Source organism: Xiphias gladius, chromosome 22 (genome assembly GCF_016859285.1).
Source record: "Xiphias gladius isolate SHS-SW01 ecotype Sanya breed wild chromosome 22, ASM1685928v1, whole genome shotgun sequence".
Taxonomy (NCBI): domain Eukaryota; kingdom Metazoa; phylum Chordata; class Actinopteri; order Istiophoriformes; family Xiphiidae; genus Xiphias; species Xiphias gladius.
The window spans coordinates 3,270,771-3,293,462 of record NC_053421.1 but is presented as its reverse complement, the minus strand read 5'-3'; the positions used below and the strand labels follow the sequence as shown (position 1 = coordinate 3,293,462).

General features: G+C 39.4%; 1 protein-coding gene across 3 annotated transcripts in view; it reads right to left on the bottom strand.

Annotated features, from left to right (window-relative positions):
* Window positions 1-217: 217 nt before the first annotated feature.
* cep162 (centrosomal protein 162) overlaps window positions 218-22,692 on the bottom strand; it is a 41,756-nt gene continuing 19,281 nt past the window's right edge. For all 3 annotated transcript variants that reach the window (XM_040118031.1, XM_040118033.1, XM_040118030.1), the window contains exons 11-30: window positions 21,830-22,036; window positions 21,136-21,217; window positions 19,047-19,323; window positions 18,459-18,672; window positions 17,936-18,063; window positions 16,733-16,867; window positions 13,808-13,942; window positions 11,226-11,338; window positions 10,949-11,048; window positions 10,737-10,863; window positions 10,408-10,571; window positions 7,680-7,784; window positions 7,336-7,575; window positions 6,033-6,245; window positions 5,460-5,778; window positions 3,210-3,342; window positions 2,994-3,135; window positions 2,809-2,907; window positions 1,941-2,075; window positions 218-809 (exon numbers count right to left, since the gene is read on the bottom strand). In XM_040118031.1, the coding sequence (XP_039973965.1) occupies window positions 633-809; window positions 1,941-2,075; window positions 2,809-2,907; window positions 2,994-3,135; window positions 3,210-3,342; window positions 5,460-5,778; window positions 6,033-6,245; window positions 7,336-7,575; window positions 7,680-7,784; window positions 10,408-10,571; window positions 10,737-10,863; window positions 10,949-11,048; window positions 11,226-11,338; window positions 13,808-13,942; window positions 16,733-16,867; window positions 17,936-18,063; window positions 18,459-18,672; window positions 19,047-19,323; window positions 21,136-21,217; window positions 21,830-22,036 (3,245 nt within the window). In that variant the 3' untranslated portion in view covers window positions 218-632. The remainder of the gene's footprint in view (window positions 810-1,940; window positions 2,076-2,808; window positions 2,908-2,993; window positions 3,136-3,209; window positions 3,343-5,459; window positions 5,779-6,032; window positions 6,246-7,335; window positions 7,576-7,679; window positions 7,785-10,407; window positions 10,572-10,736; window positions 10,864-10,948; window positions 11,049-11,225; window positions 11,339-13,807; window positions 13,943-16,732; window positions 16,868-17,935; window positions 18,064-18,458; window positions 18,673-19,046; window positions 19,324-21,135; window positions 21,218-21,829; window positions 22,037-22,692) is intronic.

Genomic DNA, 22,692 nt, shown 5'->3' with positions numbered 1-22,692 from the left:
GCTCCAGTAACGCTGCTTTTAGTTTCTACAGACTGCCTGTGTCCACATTCAAAAGTCAACTGAAAATGTTCCTGTTCTCTCAGGCTTGTGATTTGCTACTTTCCATGTATTGTGTTAGATTACTTAAACAGTTCACACTGTCGGGACTGGGGCGGTAGTGTAGAGTGTATGAAAGAATTAACTGAATACAATTCATCATCGTTAGACAAGACTTGAAAAGACATTTATTTTCACTACAGCTTAAATAGGTTAAAATAATTTAAATAAAAAATAGAACTTTGTTACAAAAAATGCGCACAAAAGTTAGAAACAGGTACAGAATGTGTATGAAGACATTCTGTGTCTTCATAACTTTAAATGTTTCTGTAGCTTGTAGCTTTATTTCTGTTTTTAATGTAAACATGAAATATTGCGAATAGTTAGTCAGCTACTGATGTCCATCTCTGACATTTGGGATAATGACCTATATTACACTCGCTGTCAATGGGAGTCCCTTCACCTGAACTAAATCTACTGCTGAGATATTGATTATTGCTTTCGTTGTCCGTCTTTGGCTTCGGTACACAAGTATCAGCATTAACTTTCAATGACAAACTACAAGTCAGATTTTGTGTGTGCATTAATTGACGGGGTCAGGAGGGGGGGAACACCACTCCCTGTCTTTGGAGATGTCTCAGGATGTCCAGGATGGAGTCGAGCTCCAGACGGAAAGCCTCCAGCTCTCTGCTCTTGTCCTGAGCCAGATGCTTCCAGTGCTCCACCTCTGACTGCTGATTCACCTCCAGCGTCTGCCATGACCCATCCATCACCTGCAGGTATAGGGATGGACACTTACTGAGGTTAGCCAGGATGTCTGTTCAGTAAACTCCTGTGTCTTAATATGTGTTGAGTAGTAGGGGAGAAAATCATTAGCCAACTCACGATACATTGTACAGCTGATATTAAAAATCTCTGTATACTGTAAACTGCATCTGTCATTTATGTTGCCAATGACATAAATCAAAACAGTTTGGCCTTTTCCACTACCGGAACTCGACAACCATCAACTTATGTTATGTCATGAAGGTTACAGGTGTTTTGCTGCAGTGATCTGCAGCGAAACACACTGTGTAAACTGTAAACTGTGTGCACAGTGTGGGGAGTAGGTTAAAGGTCCAATTACATTTCCCAGTAAGGTTTGGGTAGCCTTGGAATTTTCAAAATCATGTGACATTTCCAGTAGTGAGCTATTTTTTTCCAGCTAGTATCAGGGCAGCATGACCAGATGCCGCATCGCTAGATCTCATTTTCTTTTGATGGAAAAAAAGAAAAAAAAAACGAAGGAAAGCTCAGAAATTTTCTCTCAGTGGTTTTTCTACACCATCAGTTCCTCATCTTGTTATTCAGGAGATAATTTTTCGACGGTATGGAGCAGAGGAGCAGGATCGGCAGCTGCCGATGCGTTCCTCAGGGCAGCTGAACTATTCTGAGGGACACACCCAACTTTGGAAAACCCGGTCAGCGCGGTGAGAGCTGCTCTGGAGCCGGTCTCATGTTGTCTTTATCTTCACTCCATTCTGTCCACCTCCTGCTGCAGGTGGGGCTCATCTGTTAATTTAACCATACTGACGTGTAAGAGTCATTACATGTAAATGTAAAAGAAAATCTATGGTAGCGGCACTTTTTCAACTGTTGTCTGTCCCACAACTGAAGTTCTTGTCTGTAAAACGTAGTGGAAGACGAGGCAGGTTATGGGAAGTTTCGTTTTCCAGGTCCTTAAGTTCCAGTAGTGGAAAAGGCCTTTGTGACTCAAGAGAACAACAGTTCCAAAATGGCCCAAAGTGCACCTCAAAATGACTTTTCATAGAGCAGCAAGCAATCACGGGGTTTGTAAGGCGAGGAGCCATTAAAACTTCATCTTAAGCTTCCTGTAAACAGTACCATTTTCCCATCATTTTCACCTGCTTCAGCTCTTTCTCTCTGTGTTGGTGTCTGAGCTCCATGTTGAGGATCTTCCTCTCCAGGCTACATAGGAATTTCACCTCTGGGCTCTGAGCTTCTTTAGCTTCCTTCAGCTCCTTCAGCAGTCTGGTGAGCTATACACAAGGTGGAAACAGTGACTTGATGTTATAATGACAGGAAAAAAAAATACCTTGGTTAAAATGAAGCAGGATAAACTAGTACTGTAACAGATAACCATTTACTTTGAAAGACAGATAAACCCCAAGAACATATGTCATTTCAGACTAACTGATGAAAACCAAATTAGTTACGAATGCTAATGAAGCAGAGCTAGCGAGGAGCAGAGAAGGATTTCAGCTCTCTGTTGCATTCAAAAGATACTGGGACATACCAAATACGATAAGACATGTTTTGGGCCATTTTGTCATTCAGTGCCACTTGAATCTTTCCTGAATAATGACTCAGGCACCCATTTTTGCAAATGTATTGAGTCCCATCGCAGGTTTGAGTTACATGTTAGAAACCAAAATACCAAATTGTTTCAAAATATTGATTCTGAATGATCTTTCGATTTTAGATCCTCAAGAAAAGAATAAGAATATTAGAATGCTAATAGCTGGTGTTACAGCTGCTAAAATATGCTGTGGACAGCAGTTTTTATTTGCTTGTCATAAAGTCAATGATAAATATTTGATCACAAACAAAAAACCCGGAGGAAACACATTCCTATGGCATCGGTGCTTGTTACACAAGTTGTTACGCATACACTGCGCAAAAATAACATTTTTAATTCTTTTTGCATTAAAAAAAAAAAGAAAAAGGGAAGCATCTTGACTGAAGCATCACCAACCCTTCACCCCTGCTCACCTGCGTCTGCAGAGTGTTCTCTCGAGTCCTGGATATTGCCAGGGCATCTTTAGCTCCTTGCAGCTCCTTTAATTGGTCTTGCAAATGTTTCACCATTATCTGTAGGTAAGTGTTAAGTTTAAAGCAACAGAAACATTTCCAGGACTTCCTGATGACATGAGACTGGTTGGTTAGTGAACCTGTACCTCCTGGGTGTTGAGCTTATTGGCCTGTTCAGCGACCTTTGAGGATGAGTGTTCCAGGGCATGAGTGGCACACAGCTGGTCTAATACCCTGAGGTGTTCTGCCTTCATAGAAGACAGCTGCTCTGCAGAGTGCTCCTTCAGCCTGAAAGATCGCATTATATCCTGTTGACTCACACTCATGCTCTGCAGAAAATGGCTGCAAACAGATACACATACCTGCACAGCTCCTCCTTGGCTTGTGCAGCATCAGCCTTTAATGCCTCCTTCTCCTCTTCCCTTTGCAGCTCCAGCAGCTCCAGACGCTGTCTCAGAGCCTCGTTCTCCTGCAGAACCTCTGATATATGACTCCCTGTCAAAAGGATGCAGCATTACTGTAAAATGGAATATTCACATATCTTAAAACAATACTCTCATGCCTATACATTGAAAAAGGTTTTGGTCAATGTAATTATTCCTCCCATTCAAACTGGCTGTAAAGAGATCCTCTCATGGTTTTAAAGTAAGACAGCTTTAGCTTTGACTACATTTTTGGCTGGACCCCAGCACTGGGGGCCTGACTGACTACATGCTGACGTTTTCAAAGGAATTGTTGCAAACAGTTTCTATTGCGTCGTTATGGCGGCTTTCGCAGACAGTGTTGCCAATTTAGCGCCTCTGTCGCTAGGTTTCCCAACATTTCACACCCCTTTAGTGACTTTAAAAAAACAATAAAATAAAAAAAATAAAAAACAAAAAGCACCTAGTGACAAATCTAGCGACTTTTTGGAAAAAACCTTAGCTGCTTTCTGTAGAAGAGAAGTTTCCAGTATTGCCAAATGAGTACGAGGTCTGTCTTTCCCTCCGCAGGAACACCTCTCTATGCCTTTCATTAGATTGACTACACGACAGCTAATACAGATGTGAATGAGCTTCTAACTTTCTCTTAGTGATCATTTCACAAGTAAATATATCCGCACAGCTGTTGTCTTTAACTTATGCGTATGGTGATTCTGTCAGACGCCGTCGTGGTCATAAAATCAGGATTGTAGCAGCAGAGCAGCAGCTTGGAAATGGCATGGAAGGGACTGCTGGTTAACATGTAGTCATTCAAACAGAAAAACATGTACATGAGAACAGCTGTATTGAGAATTCAGCTGTTTTTAATGTATGTAAGCAAACAGATTAAGGGCGGTCTATATACTATACCAGCTATATACTAGGTTTCGACCTGGTCTTGTTACACAGAACAAGGAAAGTGGATTTTGTCCCCCATCTATACCATAGGAATCGTTTTTCCTAAAACTTTCTTCATGGCCAGTGTTGACAGGAGCAATGATTACAGCAACCGGTTATAATTTCAATGTACATATGGGAATCTGAGGTATGCCAGATTTTAAGATAGACTCGAAAAAATGCGAACCTTTCCTTTTAGGTCAAACACAATCTCTATATAACTCAAGTAAACTGAATAAATTCCTAATAGGTAGGGTTAAGAGTATATGCTGCCATTACCCTCCTGCCACAGAACTTAAATGATAACAGTAAATGTAAAAAGTATTTTAGCTGTGTGATTTTTTTTTTAATATATATGACATAAAATGGAATCAAGCACTGATGATGATAACAAGCATTCTTCCCTTTTCGGGCAGAAATGCATCCTCACATTATCCAGGGCTGCAGTACTCGAGTCTGGGCTTGAGACATTTAATGTGTCATCTTGGACTTGTCTTGGTCTCATGGATGTTTGGACTGAGATGACTGTCAGTCTCGCTACTACAAGGTTTGGTATCGACCGAGCCTGAAGTGGAGTTTAATTTTTACCTTTCATGCTGAGCATCACTGGCTTCTCTCGTAAAAGGGAAAAAAAAAAGCAAAAAAAAAGCAAAAGCAAAAAAGCAAAAGCCCATCTCACAACAACTGAAAGTGACAAGCTGCCTCTTCCCATTATGTTTCTAACAAATTAACTGGAAAAAGGGGCATCAAAATACACAAAGTGAACCCTGACTGAAAACCACAGAATCCAGTTGGCATCTCAGAAGCTAACAAGCCTTTCTGCTGAGACCAGCAGGTTAACATAGGGATCTTATGCTTTGAGATTTATACAAAGAGGGTCGTGTGTTTGCTTTTGATTATTTGACAGAAACCTGTAACTAAGAAAACAAACATCTGGAAATACCTCCAACACAGACGTTTGCCTCTTTTCAGAGATGAGATAAATATTACGTAAAACATGAAAAGTGATGCGTCCAAGACCACAGTTTACATACATCTGCATTACTTGACATTGGGTTTGGGTTTGACTTAAGCCCTGGGTAGTGCCAGTTTAAGTAAAGGACAGTTCAGCACAGTCAAAGAATAAGTTGCTTCATTCAGCTATTTTGTTATTCTGCCTCTCTTTTTGAACATCGGGGCATACATAACATATTTTAGTATTTATCTAAGCATACAAAGGGAAAGTCGACCAAAACAAAATGTCCACATTCACACCTGAAAAGACTGTGGGCTGGTAGGTCTTCTCATACTGAGCAGGTGGAAAGGTTTCTTCCCCTCCACATGTCTCTTTTGGAGTAGCAGAGCAGAATGTCTTGGTCAGGCCTGGTTGTCGTTTGGTCTCTGTAGAATGCGTTTCTGGTTGTGGGTTAGGGATGGACAGCATGCTCCTCCTCTCCTTCTGCAGTCTCTCCACGGTGCGGCGCAGCTCCTGAATGGTTCGTGTTTTGGTGGCAAGCTCGTGGTTAAACCGCTCTATCCGAACGCCAAACGCTGCCTCGGTCTGACACTGGTGTCGGCCTGGACTTGGCTGGGCCTGCAGGGGGGTTTACGTCCGTTTGTACAGGCAAGATTTTATTTTCTGTCCTTGGTTTTGATAATTCAGAGATATTTCAAAGGTCCAGAACAAAGAACATCACATTTCTCTATAAAGGTTGTGTTTAATTAACATACCTTGCATTGAAACACCACAGATCAGCCTGTGATTGCATGCTAGAGCTACTGTAACACTAAGGCAAAAGTAGAGTTAGGTTTTTGCAATTTAAAGATCTTAGTGGCTCCTGTACCCACCTTGTTTGTGAGCTGTTGCTGCAGAGACTCAACCTGGTTGTGGAGAGATTTCTCTTTCTCCTGGTGGGTTTCCTTCACCTGCTGTAGCTCTTCCTCCAGAGTTTGAACCTGTGACATCCATTGCTTGGTCTCAGCTGCTGAGCCTGCAGCTTCAACCTGCTGTTTCTGTTCCAGCTGCTGCTCCAGCTCTGAGATCTGGAACTCATAGCGGAGCTACATGGTGCACACAAACGCACACACAGTTATTGGAAAAATCTTTTGAAATTTCATTTTTTAGTCTTATCTTAATTTTCTGCTTGTTCAGTTAATGAACCCTTTTTTAGAGCATATGTTCTTAATGCATTTAATCAACATTGTTTCTGTTTTTAGTTAACATCAATCAGATAATCCTCATTTTATCACCAAATGAAATTCAGGCATTAATGATCACATTTAGCATTAAATTGTTAAAACCAGAGACAAAGGCAGGTTTTCACTGCAGATTTATATACAAGATATACTATCATACAGTGAAGACTTTCTATACTGTGAAAGACTGTATGGCAATGAATCAAACCGTTTCCCAGTGCCAAGCCACTGCTTTAAAGGGGCTGGTTCACCTGAATTAGGAAAAAAACTAATATTTCACTTATCACTTGTGGTATCCATCCATCCAAAAGCTGGACAAATAAAACCAAAACTATTTGCATAAAGAGATACCCCTAAAGGGTAAAAGAGATAAAATAGAAAGAAAATACAGTAGCTTCTGTATTAAGATCCCTTCACTTTTTGCTCACTTTATTATGTTGTAGATTTAATTTTAGATAGATAATATTGCCATTTTTTCCCATTTATCGACACTTACTAATGACAAAGTGAAAACATGCTCTTAGAATATTTTGCAAATTTATTAAAAGCCAAGAACTGAACTATCACTAAGGTAAATCCTTGTGTATAATTGGCTATTAATCTTCTGAGTACACATTTGATTGATCTTGTGATCCCTTGAGAGTTGCTCTTAAATGTTACTCGCACACTTTGCTGTAAGTAGGAGTAGGTAGAACTTTCTACTCCTAAGTTGGCTCTTTACAGTATTTTTAAGTGTAATTCTTAGAAGTTTGATAAATACATGCCCTGGCTTTTAAATTGTAACTCACTACATCTTCATTGAAAATAGTTTCCATGTTTGTGGTGTAAAGAATGACGCTGTAATAAGGCCATAAGGAAATACAGGATTAATATATATATTCCTCTGTCAGTGTCATTTTAATTATTGCGCAAACATCATAGTTGTAATTAAATTTTGTATTGATTTCAGTTGTACCTTGACACTGTGGAACCGTTGTTCCATGGCCCTCAGACTGCGTTTGGCCTCCTCATCATGGTTCTCCAGCTCTGCTTCCAGACGCTGGATCCTGTGCTCCAGCAGAGTGACGATGCGACTGGGTGAAGACGCCTTAGCTGTGCCCACATCCTCCTCACCACCAGCGCTGGCTGCAGCGTATATTAGAGCAGGAAGGGAGTTTGGGTTTCTGTGTCTCAGTATCTGCTCCAGCTCCTTCACCTGGTAAACAGAGAAAGACTCTTATGCAATGAAGAGACATAAACTTGTTAGGGGAGGGAGCGTAACAACTTTGATTAGTCAGCTTGTTTGTTTGTGTGAGAAACCTGTCGCTCCAGGTCCTGCATCCTCTTTGTGTCCACAGATTTCTCTTTTGCCTTTCTCTGCCGCTCACTGCTTCTTTTGCTCACTTCAATTTTCAGTTTTTCTACCTGAAATGAGGACATCCTGTCATTTCCAACACAGTAAGCAATGTCACATTGTTAAATTGGCTTTCTGCACCACATCATAGCTGATACTACAAGGTTCCTGTTCCTCAGACACACTAGGCATTTGTGATCAGCTTTTTTATAATAAAACAAAAGAAAAAAAAAAAAACTTGTTGTCACCAAGCATTTAGAGGACAGGGAAACATATGTACATCTTCTTTTTATTGATTATATTTCAGCGTTTAACACTCTGCAGCCTCATTATTTGAAAAACTAAAACAAATGAGTGTTAATCCCTTTATCATTAATTGGTATTTTTCTAAGTGATCAGATAGAATGATCAAAGTAGACAATGCTATCCCTGAGCCCAAACTGAACAGCACAGCTTATAAACAAATGGTTATGTCAGCAGGACCTCCATAACTATAACAATGTTCGCTGATGATACAGCAATTATTAGCTTGTTACACAGAGACAGACATGCATCATCTTACTTCACTGCAATAGAACAATTTATTGAATGGTGTGACACTCATCAACTTGTTGTATATGTAAAGAAAACTGAAGAAATGATATCCGACCCCAAGTTAATAGATGACAATAGCCCATAAATGATTCATGGCACTCGCATTAAACAAGTCTGCTCTTAATATAAACACTTTGGTGTGCACGTTGACAGCTACGTCAGCTGGCATGTACATATTGAAAGACTTTGTTCTGGGCCACAGCAAAGACTACACTTTTTAAGAAGACGCAGACTGTATGGGGTCAATAGAAGTTGATGTTATTTTACCAATTAGATCTAGGAAGAATAATCGAGTATGGAATCCAAGCATGGTACAGTAACCTGTCAGTAAAACTGAAACCTAAGCTCAGTCGTACAAACTGCGATGAAAGTTCTAGGGAGGAGAATACACCAGTCACTGCAATCACTGTACGAATCATCTGTGCTTAGAGAGGCACAGAAAGTAGTCAATGATCCAACTCACATCCTCCACTTTATATGAGCTTTTACCATCTGGATGAAGGTTTAGGGTACCAAAGGCAAAAAATGTAACTGATACAAAAACTCCTTTATTCCAGCCTCTACTAAGATTTTAAACAGCTCAAACAAACTCCAAGCGGGCTGTAATATGTCTTATACTCAAGTCCTTAAAGGACTTCTGAAGCTCTGTTAGTGCGACCGTTGGCTTCTTGGTCACCCTCCTGACCTTCCTAAGGTCCCTTTTGGCCGTAAGGCCAACTCTAGGCAGAGTCCTAGTTGTTCCTAACGTCTTCCATTTTACAATTATTGATGCCACCCTGCTCATGGGAACAATCAGGGCTTTAGAAATTAGTTTATACCCTTGTCCTGATCTGTGCCTCACCACAATTCTATCATGGAATTGTACAGATTGCCTTTGGCTTCATGTCTTGGTTTGTGTCCTGACATGCAGTGTGAATTGTGGGACCACATATACACAGGTGTGCGCCTTTCTAAACTATGTCCTATCAATGCAATTTGCCACAGGTGGACTCCAACTTCTAGACACACGTTGAAGCTCTTATTAAAAAGTTGCTTATTCAAAACTCCAGCTGTTATCGAGCAAAATTATGATTCATGTTTGTGTCCATCTGTTAAATGTAAGTCCAGCATTCACTCTCCTTTTAGCTCTTTACTGGTCTCCACCAACTCCAGAGAAAAACATCTGACTCTTTAAGTGCTAAATGCTCCTCTATGTTCACCAGCTGGTCTCTACCTGTGTCCGTCCGGTGCTTGGTGCTTAGCAGGTAATGGATAGATAGTGGTGAAAGTGAACCAAAACAGCAAAGTATTCAGCCAGACAGCTAAACAACGAGCTGAAACTACAGCTCCATAAAGCTGAGAGCTGCAGATTCTGTTGATAATCTCGCTACGAGAAACGCCTTTCACACTGTTACATTGTTTTCACATTGTTATTTGATGCTTTGTTATTATAAAAATAATGATTATAACCTAAGAACTTCAGAATGTTCTATTATACAATTTGCCACAGGTGGACTCCAACTGAGTTCTAGACACATCTCAATTAAAGCATACAGGATGCACCTGAACACAATTTTGAATACCGCAGCAAAGGGTCTGAATGCTTTCGTAAAAGAGATTTCAGCTTTTGATTTGTAATAAATTTGCAAAAAATTCTAAAAACTGTGTTTTTCACTTAGTCATTGTGGATTATTGAGAGTAGACTGATGGGCAAAAATGGAAATTTTATCTATTTAAATTTCAGTCTAAACAAAATTAACTGCAAAAAGTTAAGGGGTCAGAAAACATCCTTAAGTGTGATTTTTCACTTTTTTTGTGATTTCAACCATACACTGCATATACACGGTGACCCACTAATTACAGTACTGTAGAGCCTCAGATATGGTCTAGAGTTGGAAGGTTTTGTTAAGGGGCTGGAAGACTTCAGGGGACACATGTTTTCATGAATGGATTATTCAGTAGGTCGATCATTATGTGACCAAATGGAAGTACATGAATTAATGTGTTAACCCAGTGAAAAGAACATAAGACAATAAGGACTTTGTATAGACTGTACAGATCCTGAAGTCAAATGAAAAATGAGCATTATTATATAAACATAATGTGACAGCAGAGCCTCACCTGCTCTTTGAGTTGATGTATCTCTGCTGTAGCAGCCTTCAGCCTGACAGTATCTCTGTCCAGAAGCTCCTGGTTCTCAGCAAACCACTGCAGCTTTTTCTTCAGGGCTGACACTTCCTCTCTGTGCTTGTCCTCCAATACACACAGCTCAAAGGTCTTATCACCTGACACATTTAGAATGGATACATGGTGTCCAAGTATCACTTATACATATACAGTATAAAGGTCTTGTAAAAACTGGGAGCTGCCTTTAGTTGTTTAATATTCCAGTTTTCATTGGTCTTTGGATTTAAATTCCACCACTAGCACTTTTCTGCATCCGGTCTTACCAGAGGTGGAGATGGCCTGGGCTTTAGCCAGGTCTTTCTCTTTCTTCATTAGCTGCAGGTCTATCTCCAAAGCCTGCTTTTCTTGCTTCAGTCTGTGAATGTCCTCAGACATCTTAGCCTCATTCGTCTGCAGACACACATATTTTTATGATAAGTGAGGGGGCTGACACAGATCTTCATTCTAACAGTATTTCAGTGATAGTGGTACTTACCTGAAATGTATTTATTTGAGCTAATAAGTCTGTAATGCGTTGAGTGTGATCCATTAAACAGATATTTCCCACAGGCCTTGAGGTTTTACTCAGCTGCTCCCTGGTGAATATGGAAAATACTATATAGAGTAAGAAAACATGGAACAACGCATTTTCGGAAAAAACAAAAGATGCCAAGTTTCATAAGTGGGCTAACATTTTTTTTTTCATGTGCATGAGCATTACTGCATTTACCAATAGGCCACAGTTTTGATCAACACACTATTACTGAACTCACCTTGTGAAATCCAGCTCATTCAGCAGCCTTTGGTTTTCATTAAACATGGCCTCCTCATTGGCTTTACTCTTGGCCTGCTGAGCCTTCATCTGCAAGTACAGCTTCTCATTCTCCTGTAAAATAACCTGCATTTTACTTTGGTTTAATAGCACAAATATTAAAAACACTAGAAAGAGCAAAAAGAAAACAAAAAATGAAAGAGAAAAAGACAACTACACATCATGCAATTGGGACATGAGTAGTTTTAAGTGGCATCCTTCTTTAGTGCTTCACAGCTGTGTATTGTTCTGCTGGGGATACAATTCATCAAGTTGATTTTTACTTCACTATTCCCCATATTGCTATTTCATTAACAAGTTGACATAAAGTCGATATCTTGTTTACCTCTGAAACTGTATGATGGAAGCTCCTCACAGACCACAAACTCAGTGTGGTTTCATAAATATTATTTTCAGTGCATGGCAATGCTTGAGATCTAATCAGTAGAATGTAGGGATGACAGGTCACCATGTGGCTACAACTCCTTTGTGGGGAGTGGCATGTTACTCAATGTTTTTCGATACAAAAACTGCATTAAAAGCATGCACTACTGGACACATTTGCATTTGATAGGCCTAATTAGAGTTTTACCCAGTGGCCAATAAGATTGTCACAGTCAAAAGGTCACAAATCGCACATAGGAAGAGAAAGTGATTTTAGACACGCATTACCAAGGCAACAACACTAACAACTGGACTAGCTGACCAAAAAAATAATATGGCGGAATCCAGAGCGTCTTATATGGCGTGGAAGTGGACAGTCTTTCTCATAGCTGAAGCAAAACAAACCTTATAATATAAAACGTCATCAAGCAAACAACATGCACACAAACACAGCATCCAAAACACAACCGAGTAAAAACTAGTGACAGTTAGTTGTTTAGACTGTTTTTACAAAACTACAATGACAGAAGACAGTAGGTTTGCAGCTAATCTAACAAGGAAGGTAATGCTATCTGGCATAGCATTTCGAATTATGCATTAATACAAATAAAAAAAAAAAAAAAGGTTTTAGGTCTCCGTGGCTATAAAACCCTTCGAATGTTTTATGCACAAATACCATGATATAGAGCAAACAATGAGAAATCAAGTAATGAAACTAACGTTAGCTAGGTTGTGGGTTAGCAAACTGTTGCTACAGTTGCTGCTGCGAAGCTGACATGCAGAGAGGACGAGACAACTACCACTTCTTTTTCACAAAAAGTGACACAGAGAGCTCTGGAAAAAAAAACTCGGGTTAGTCCAGCTAAAAAAAAATATCTAACCTGGCTCAACCTTTACCACAATAAAATTTGACATCATCTGCCAGTGCCCTGTTTTGGCCAATGCGGGTGCACATTCCATGCACACAACATGATAATTCTAGGCAGTTATGGTAATTTTTTTATCAATTTTCCTCACTTAGGAAATCACTGCCATCTTGATTGAGGAGAGCTGCAGAGGAGTCCTAACCTGTTTCATTACGGAATTCGAAGGTGATGGCATTCAGGTAGAGACAGTCTGTTCAGAACAGCTTGTCTGGCAAAAACAGAATATTTTTGAGACTAACTTTATGTGGAATGCAGAGGACAACATTTAATCTCTCCTCAGAATCCGATGTCCTCACAGCCTTATGCTGTGTGTAAAATGATGTGGTTGGAAAGGACTGATCATTTTATACAGCTGTGTCAAATTACTTGCTATTTTAATCTACATATAGGCTACAATAATGTTTTCAAGCCACATGTGTGAGTGAGAGTTTACTTACTAGTCTAAATGGTATATTTTTAAGCATCAATATGAGTTTTAATAAATTATGTCATTATATTTTTTCATATACAGCAATGTGCAAACATTTTAGGTACTGAAAGTAAAGTGAGGATGCTTTCGATTATAATGCCATAACTCCTTTCAAAGGGAAGGAAATACAAATCAAATGAATATTTGCTGTGATCCCCCTTTGCCTTTAAACCACCACCAATTCTCCTAGGTATGCATGTGAGCAGGTTTTCAAGGTATTAGGCAGATAGGTTGTTCAAAGCATTTTGGAGAACTTGTGACAGTTCTTCTGTGGATTTAGGCTGTCTTCTGTCTCTTCATGTAATCCCAGACTGACGCAATGACATTGAGATCAGGGCTCTGTTGGAGCTGGGCCATCTGTTGCAGGACTGCTTTTTCTTCTTGTTACTGAAGATAGTTTTTTATTTGCGACTTGGACTTGGTGTACCACAAGGTTGTGCTGCAATCACAGCTTCATGCTAATACCTCAGTAATAGATTCTGATGCAGCAACATGGACAAAAATTCTTTCCCAATTTCCCATTGCCAGCCCAGTTTCATGGGGTGCCAATCCAAAGCAGAAGTTGCAATAGCTGGGAATGAAAGCTAAATCACAGCTGTCTGTATCCCAGAACCCTAACAAAGTAAGTACATTTCTCTGATCCCTAAATTTCTGACCCAAAAGCAGAACAAAAACATAGAGCTTGGAGATACAGTAGATATTCAGCAACAGAGTTGATGAAATCAAGATCAAACAGTCACAGTGAGAGAGCTCAGGGAGACAAACCTGCTGGTAACCTTTAATGAGAATCTCCTGCTCTTTAATTTCTTTATCAATCCGTTGGAACTTTTCCTTTGCTGCAGGGTCTGTGGCCTCAGCCCATCTCTTCCTCTGACTGGCTTCTTCTTCTGCACTTCGCAGCTGAGGAGTGAAAAAAAGAAAGAAAAAAAAACACACACCTTATTCATTACATATTGATTTACCACAGTCACTACTAAAGATGTCTAGTCCTTTTTGCGTCTGAATCTGAGTTCTTCAATACTGAAAATCTGCAAATCTGAAACAACATATGGTATCTACATACACTACAGCTAAACAGTACAAACAAAGTATACATTAAGCCTATATTAAAATTATTAAGGTAGTATGACAACTAAAGAGTTCTTTCCTGTATCACCGCTTTCCTTTATTTTCTACTTTGCCCTATAGTGTTTTTGCATAATATCCACAGAACGAAGGGTGTTGGCGTGGACCTGCTGTGGCAGGAAAGTTTGTGCAGTATTTAGGTATACTCTCTTCATCTCCAGACTGAACAAAAAACTACACACTCAACTGCTGTTTTCAACCAACAGTAGCTCAGCAGAGGCATGATGCACATGCAAAAAACAGCTGAAAATACGTAGATGCAAAGCAACCGTTTCTAAACTCAGAGCAGCTCTGCTCGCATGACTCTCTGACTCACTTTGTCATGTCATTAACAACACCTGGCTGTTATGTTGTGCAACCAATATTATCGATATATTTCCAGGGCTGTAATTATAAGCTTTTTAGTGTTCCTTTTCTTGTTTCTATGCTGCATTTTTATGAGCTTGTTGAACTGCTATGTAATGTAGTTAGCTAAAAGAGTGGAAGGCAAGGAAGTGTTTTTTTTGCAAAATGAAGTTTGTACATTACAACACCCAAACTAATGTGATGGCACAAAACCTAGCCCTGAGCCTAACGCTAACCTTAACCATCTGTTGCTCTTTCAGCTTGTACAGTGGCTTCAGAAAGTATTCAGATCCCTTCACATTATGTTGTAGATTTAGTTGAAATTAGGTAAAATTACCTTTTTTCCCCATCAATCTATACTTGATAACCCATGATGACAATGTGAATACATGTTTTCACAAACTTCTGCAAATTGATTAGAAATCAAAAACTAAAATCTCTAATTTACATGGTAGTAGTATTCAGATCCTTAATTCCGTAAATTGTAGAAGCCCTTTGGGCAGCAATTACAGCTTCAGGTCTTCTTGGATAAGTCTCTACAAGCTTTGGACACCTGGATTTGGGCAGTTTATCCCATTCATCCTGGCAGATCCTTCAAAGCTACATCAGCTTGGTTAGGAAGTGTCTGTGAACTGCCATCTTCAGGTCTCTCCACAGATGTTCTATTGAGTTTACGTCTGGGCTTTGGCCGGAGCCAATCAAGTCAGAGACTTGTCATGAAGCAACTCCAGCGTTGTCTTGGCTGCTTCAGGTCGTTGTCATGCTGAAAGCTGAACAGTCACCCCAGTCTCAGGTGTTCTGCACTCTGGAGTAGGTTTTCTTCGAGGACCTCTCTGTATTTGGCTGCATTGATCGGTTCCTCAATTCTGACCAGTTTCCCCATCCCTACCAGTGAGAAGCACCCTCGTAGCATGATGCTGCCACCACCATGCTTCACCACAGGTATGGGTATTATGAGAAGTATGATGAGAAGTGTTTGCTGTTCACCAAACATAGTATTTGAAGTTGTGCTCAAAGGCTTCAATTTTTGTCCTTTAAATGCCCAGAGTCCTTTATATGCTGTTTGGCAAACTCAAAGCAGGCTGTCATATGCCTTTTACTCAAAGTGGCTTCCGTCTAGCCACTCTTCCAAAAAAGCCTGAGTGATGAATTGCTGCTGAGATGGTCATCTCTGCTCTGCCTGTCCTTCCGGCAGGTTCTCCCATCTCTGCAGAGGTCTTCTGAAGCTCTGTTAGTGACCGTTGGGTTCTTAGTCACCTCCCTGACCAAGTCCCTTCTTGCCCAGTTTCTCAGTTTGGCTGGAACTCTAGAAAGAGTCCTGGTGGTTCCAAACTTCTTTAATTTCCCAATTATTGAGGTCACTATGCTCCTGAGAACACTCAGAGCTTTAGAAATGGTTTTATACCCCTGCTTTGATCTATTCCTCACCAAAATTTTATTGCAGACTCCTAAATAGAGTTCATTGGATTTCATGGCTTGGTTTTTTGTCCTGACATGCAGTGTGAATTGTGGGACCCTACACAGTTGTGTGTCATTCTAAAGTAAGTCCAATCAATTCAATCGATTGGATATAAGAGGATCAATTTGATTGACTGGACCTGGAGGTGGACTCTAACTCTCAAGTTTTAGACACATCTCAAGGATAAGTTAAGCAAATAAGATGCATTTGACCGCAATATGGAGTGCCCCAGCAAAGGGTCTAGATGCTTTTGTAAATAATAGATTTCAGTTTTTGATATTTTCATAAATTTCTAGAAACGTGTTTTCACTTGGTCATTATGGGTTATCAAGTACAGACTGATGGGGAGAAGTGGAAATTTTATCCAATTACAATTAAATCTACAGCACAATAAAGTATGAAAAAGGTTGAGTGGTCTGAAACCACTGTATCACATTTTACCCATTGTTGGGCTTTTAATAGCTGCCAAATATTGTGGAAAAATAATCAGGTAGCTGTGAGAATGGCGCTACAACCATTGGGGTCATACTATAGGTGGGTAGAAAATGAGGTGTTCTGAATGTCGATAATTCATAGTCCAACCAACAGCAAATAAAAGAGTCTACAGCCAACTGCCCCTGCTCTAAATCACACACTGTGTAGTAAACACATAGAGTGTGACAGAATGTGATTGTTAGTAAATTTTGGAACAAATATGGCTTCAAGGCATGGAATTATTATTTTGTTTTTAAAGTTTCTGTGTTGTGACTGTGTTTATCCACCTTGCTTTGCAGTAGGTAGTTCTGCTGTCTGAGTGAGTTGAGCTCCTCTGCTCCTTCTTTCATCATCTGCAGCTCCCTCTCTTTCTGAGCCAGCTGGACTCTCAGCTCCTTCACCAGAGAGCTGTCCTCATCCCTCTGCAAGTCAGACATCAACACCAATATCAGATGCATCATGATCTGTGGGGAAATCTTGTAACCTGTGACGTGCCAGTTTATATAGCACTGTTTTTACTCCAGGTGGCTAGTTGCCTCTGGCTATCTTGCTGTGGATTTGCAGTACCTCTCACAGTTGCATCTGTGAGAGGTACAAATTGAACAACGATTCTGCAAACTAATCGGCTCTCTTGGTTTGTGTTTGGTAACAAAGTATCAAAGCCACCGCAGTTGACTGAATGGCTTGGAGATTCTACTTTGTTCAGTCTATCCCCGCCTGCTCGGTGCAGTAGCTAATGCTGGCTAGCTGTGTGCAGATATGAGCCTGATGTCCAGTGCACAAACAGCAGAAGCACTCTATCTGTAGAAAAACTGACTATTAACGTGAGGGATGGTGCTCTATTTAGTTGAAGCAGGCATTATGATGAAAGCTTTGCAATTGGTACAGGTCTTTCATTACTGCTGCTCAGTTTTAATTCATATTAAATCCTAAAAACATAGTATGTTTCAAACATGTTATTCTTAAAAATCTATTAAAATTGTGAATAAGTTGCAAGCTTTAAAAAATTATTTTAAAGTAAAATAAAAATAAAAGTGATTTTATTTTTTAGCCATATCGCACAGTCCTACTGACAATGGATCCTTCTTGTAATCATTGTCTAAACAATGACTATTCACTACCTTAGAAATAGTACCTAATGGTACCCATGGTAGGTCTGTCAAGCTTTAGAATCTTCATGACAAAGTGATGTGCAAACAACTATGGGTCTATTCTTTCTCACATTAGTCCACATAAAACTGTACTATTATAATATTCTGGCAAACTACTGTCTCTATACCCCGGAAAAAGGGACAATGATCCCCCCCACCATCTGCAAGGATCACCAACTGGTGGGAATGCTGACTTTTTGTCGTGACTCTAAGCTATAGTCTTTTATCATTCCGGTGCTGAGTTAGCATTAAATCCTGTATGTAGTTATTACATCTCACACTGAAGGTTTTCAGGGGGTTTCATTTTCAAAGTCATCCAGGTGTCAAGTATTTTCTTACATTGTTCTTTGGAAGATGATGTGTCAGTTTGGTTTCCTGGTGACTGTTGGTGTTTATCTGCTGTTGGATGACAGCCACTAAGGACTGAACAGATGCCACCAGCTCACTGCTCACCTTCAGACCTGGCTCTGTGGATCAAACAAACATAAAGGTTGTTCAGTATCTTTGCTTCAAACAAACAGCTCCACACATGACACACTGATTCCACACCTCTACACCATGCTCCTGCATTATGAAGAAACACATGGATTCAGAAATCAAATTAAATTTCATAAGCAACTGATAATGTAAATAGGACGGAAGATTTTGTATAGATTTAAAAGACGACAAGGATAAACATATTCTGAGCTAGTATTGTAGACCAATTAAGTGTGCAAGAATTAAAAGGGCTGAATATCTTCTATAGCATCTGTATCATGGTATAATTTAGAACAGTCTTTTCATCATGAAACACAGACCCTTGTCTTAAATTATCTGAGCAGTTTCGTAACTGGATGTTTTGTGCATGAGTGCCACTAATAACCTGTATAGTCATCTTTTTCTAGGCTCTTTGTGGATTTAGCTCTTAATGGATGCTGCGGAGAATGGGTTTTGGCTGTAGCAGCAGCTCCACTGATCCCTGATGACCTGGAAGTCACTGGTGTTCTCCCCTCTACTTTCCTGCCTCTCACAGGAGCCACAGTGGGTTTCCTCACTGAAGATGTAGAAGGATGAGAAATTGTGGAGCTGCGGGAGGCCTGGGGAAATTGTCCACGATTCAACATGGTTACACAATACTATACTAACAGACATTGGAAAAATTTTTACTCTTGACAAGAATGTGGTGGAGCTTTTTTCCAGTTAAAAAAAAAAAACAACACATACGCTGTTCTGAAGTTGAAAACTGCTCAAAGGTTTGGATTTTCAGGCAATGTCACTCTATCATTAGGATAACTTTGCACTGTTTATGCACTGCACATTTAACCTATTCTATATTTTTTGTATACATTTTTCTATATATTTTATCTATATTGAATCTATTTTTACATAATTTTATCTTTCAATCTGATCAAAAAGACAATGACAAATCCAAGCACAGCTGAAATGGAGAAAAGTTTGAAGTTTGCCTCACCGGTTGTTTCTTAACTTTGCCAGCCTGAGACGATATGTAAGAAGAATTCTTGTGATCCTTCATCAATCTCTCTACTTCATCTCTGATGCTCCATGTCAGTTCACGGTTGGGATGATCTGGGGAGCTGGAAGGGGAGCTAGTCAATCCTTTGGCTCCCTTCATCCCTGCAATGGGGTCAGCCTTTCCTGGTTGCTTTAGTTGTGATTCTGTATAAGTCACATCTGGGAAAGTCCTTTCCAAGGAGCAGGATGTTTTTTCTTGGTCAAGTTCCACAGCACTGTCATCAGAAATTGTAGAGGAAAAAAAACAAACAGTAAAACTTATAAAACATGTTGTGTACCTGTTGTAACTTGCTTTTAACTAAATTCCGGTTGGAGTTGAAAGAGTGTGTATTTTTTCTCTTTTCGGAAACTAGACTCACCCAGACTTTTAAACCCTAAACACATTCCTTCTATATCTCTGTACAGAAAGCAAACTGAGGAAAATTATAGTGACCTTCTCATTTGCCTGCGGGTTTATTGACAGCAACAAAACTGTGGACTGTTCCTTTAATAAAGAAAGAGCTTTTACAAGAAGTAGAGACACTAATGGTCCTGCAGGAAAGTCTGTAGAACAACAGAATATGTGCTCCGAATGTCTGCAAATGCAACATGGTAATTCAATTTCAACCTTTAGCCTGTGTTTGGAGCTTCTACATCGGGCTCTAACTGATCTTAAATTGAAATTAAATGCAAAAAATAAAATTCATAGACGTCAAACACAGTAGGTCTTTGATGTTTACAGTAAAGTCTTCTTGAATCTCAGAATGAGCAGTTTTCCATATGTGGAAAAGTAATATGGAGTTATCCAGATTAGGTTGTTGTTGATTTGACAGAAAGCAACAAGACCTTAAGGCCAAACCTGCAAAGTGCAGGCTTGCTGACAGTTAGCTGCACTATAACCAAAACCCTTTAGGGTGAATCCCATACATGAACTACTTTTCAGATACAAATGGCTCACTTTAGATGAGATATAATGAAAGAATGTAGATATAATCATTATTTTTGATGAGAACATGCAGGTTATTGAGAAGTCATTATAACCTGTTGATATAATTATCACAGTTTATTGCCTATACTATGCATGATAAAATATAACAGAAAATAAAGCAAAAAGCATAATCTAGATTTTGAAATACTGTAAGCAAAAAGACAAAAACTCAACTAAAAGAATCTAACCTTTAAAAAGACCATTGGAGACAGAAAATATGGCAATTAATTTGACATTGATTAAAACTACTGGTCAGGATCCAGCTAACTATCAATAAGCCTGCATTTTTGCAGGTCCTCAACAAGGCCAAAGGGTCCTCAAACAAAAACCTGGTCTGTGGGTAGATGATAAATATTCTTGTTTCTCTTGTTGAGGAACACCTATTAGTTCAATTGAGATTTCCGTTTGTATTGGACTATGGTGATATTTATATGCATGCACTGCCATCTTCTCTTGTATCATTACGTTTTACAAAGCAGTCTGAGTTTCATAACAGGTTAACTAGGCTGTTCCCCTATATTGTTGTATTTAAATAATTTATTACTGATGTTATGCATTTTTAAAATTCTTTTTCTTTATTTTAATCAAACTGCAATATATCTTAATTTTATATTGTTTATTTTGTTTAATCCAAAACTTCTGCCTTTACCTTACTGCATACAAAGGACTCCCATGTAACAGAGAGTTAACAACTCCAAGTGGATGACACTGTATTTGTTGTTTGTTTTATTTGTTTTTTAATGGCTAATTTAACATATGGCCAAGGGACAACAGTTGAAAATGAATCTTTTGGGTAATGCTGGCAAATTTACAGTGATGTCGAGGAATGTGCATTGTCCCTGTTAAAAAAAAATACATTCGAGTACAGGTAAAATTTTAATTAATGAATGAACTACTAAGGCTAATCAGCAATGCCAGATCTCTGGGGTTCATGCATGTCGACCAAATCTGAACATCCAGAAGTTCGAGATATTTCATGTGACAACTGGACTGTGATTGATCAAAATAAGGTTCTGTGATATAATCATTGTGGATAATTCCAAGAGTTTGTAGTCTGAACCTGACAGCCTGGAGAGTGAACCCTCTGATATGGTCCTCCTCTGGTCGGATGGGCCTCATCAGCTCTTCTGCAGTGGGTAGCTCTAAATAAAAACACAAAATAATTATTCTACATAATTCAGTCCTGTCATGATCTTGATATACAGTATGTGAACATATCAGTGCAGTGCTTGTGGCCTATTTCAGAGGTTGCCTCCTTCAAAGGACATAGCCCATAATGCTGGGACAACTGAAAACCTAGTTTTCTGAACCTGTGCCTTCTCCCCAATTACATGATCACACCAAAACCATGGTGTTATTAGGGTTTTCTACCCAGGCTTTAAGAGACCAAAAGAAGAGTCTGAAATTTACAAGTATCCCAATTTCAACTCAAATGACAGTTTAATTAACAACTACCACAGGTGACAATGCAACTGCTTGTAGAAACATCCATATAGTGAATAAAAACACGTCCATGCTGCTAACAAGTACAAACGGTGGAGATTCTACCTGTTGAAAGGTATTTTTCATGGTTCAGTTCAGACAGTCTTATTGAATAATGCATTCAGTTCTTAAATACAAACTTCAACTCTTTAACTGGAATACGGCTTTTGCAGGTGCACTATACCTACAGTTAAACTGGTGAATTAATCTGTCACACAGATAGGGACCCAACGATTCCCCCAAATACCATTTACAGTAGTGCAGTGTCTGACCTGACTCATTTGTAGAATCAGGCTGAAGAGACTGCCCGACATGGTGAGGAGGGAAGGATGGAGAAACAGATCTGTGGATCCTCCCCCTCTGTTCCAGAGATGAACAATGGTGATTATAGTCATCTGAATCCTCCACAACATCAATCTGTCTGTAGGCTTCATGAAGAGCCTCCATCTCCGACCCTCCACTGTGCACATATGGGTGGCCTGTACAGAAGACAAATGTAGTGTCCTCTATCAAAAACAATCTAAGGTGAAACTGAAATGATCCAGCGGGGAAACTGCAATGAATCATGAAGTCCCTCTTGGATCTGTATGATAACAATCAGAGGCTCAATGATTTGTGAGAAAACACATTTGCCCAAACAACAGTTAGCTGTTTGTGGGAAACAAAAATCAAAGAATACATTCTGGTGAAGGCATTTATGGAATGGAATGCACACACAATGATTTTTGTTGAGTAAAAACAACAAAAATGTGTTTAAAAAAAGTGAAAAAAAAAAAAAAAACTAAAAAAAAAAAAAAACCCTAAAGATGGAGTCCTATGTATTTAACCCTGTTCCTTAAAATTACATTTATGCACTACTAAATTGTAACAGCAAATATGTTGTAAGAGAAACAATATGCAACATAGATTATGGTTTTTAATCAACTTCTTGGGGTTATTTGGTTTATTTACATAACCACGGTTCTCTGAGTAGCAAGAGTGACTGTCTCATATTGGGAACGCCCTTGGCGTGAAAAATATCAACTTCCTGGGCAGATATTATCTGAGGGTCAACTTTACCTTAATGAGTCTACTGAGGCGTAGCCACACACACTAAGAACCAAATGAGCTAGAGGAGGAGCTGTAACATCAAGCC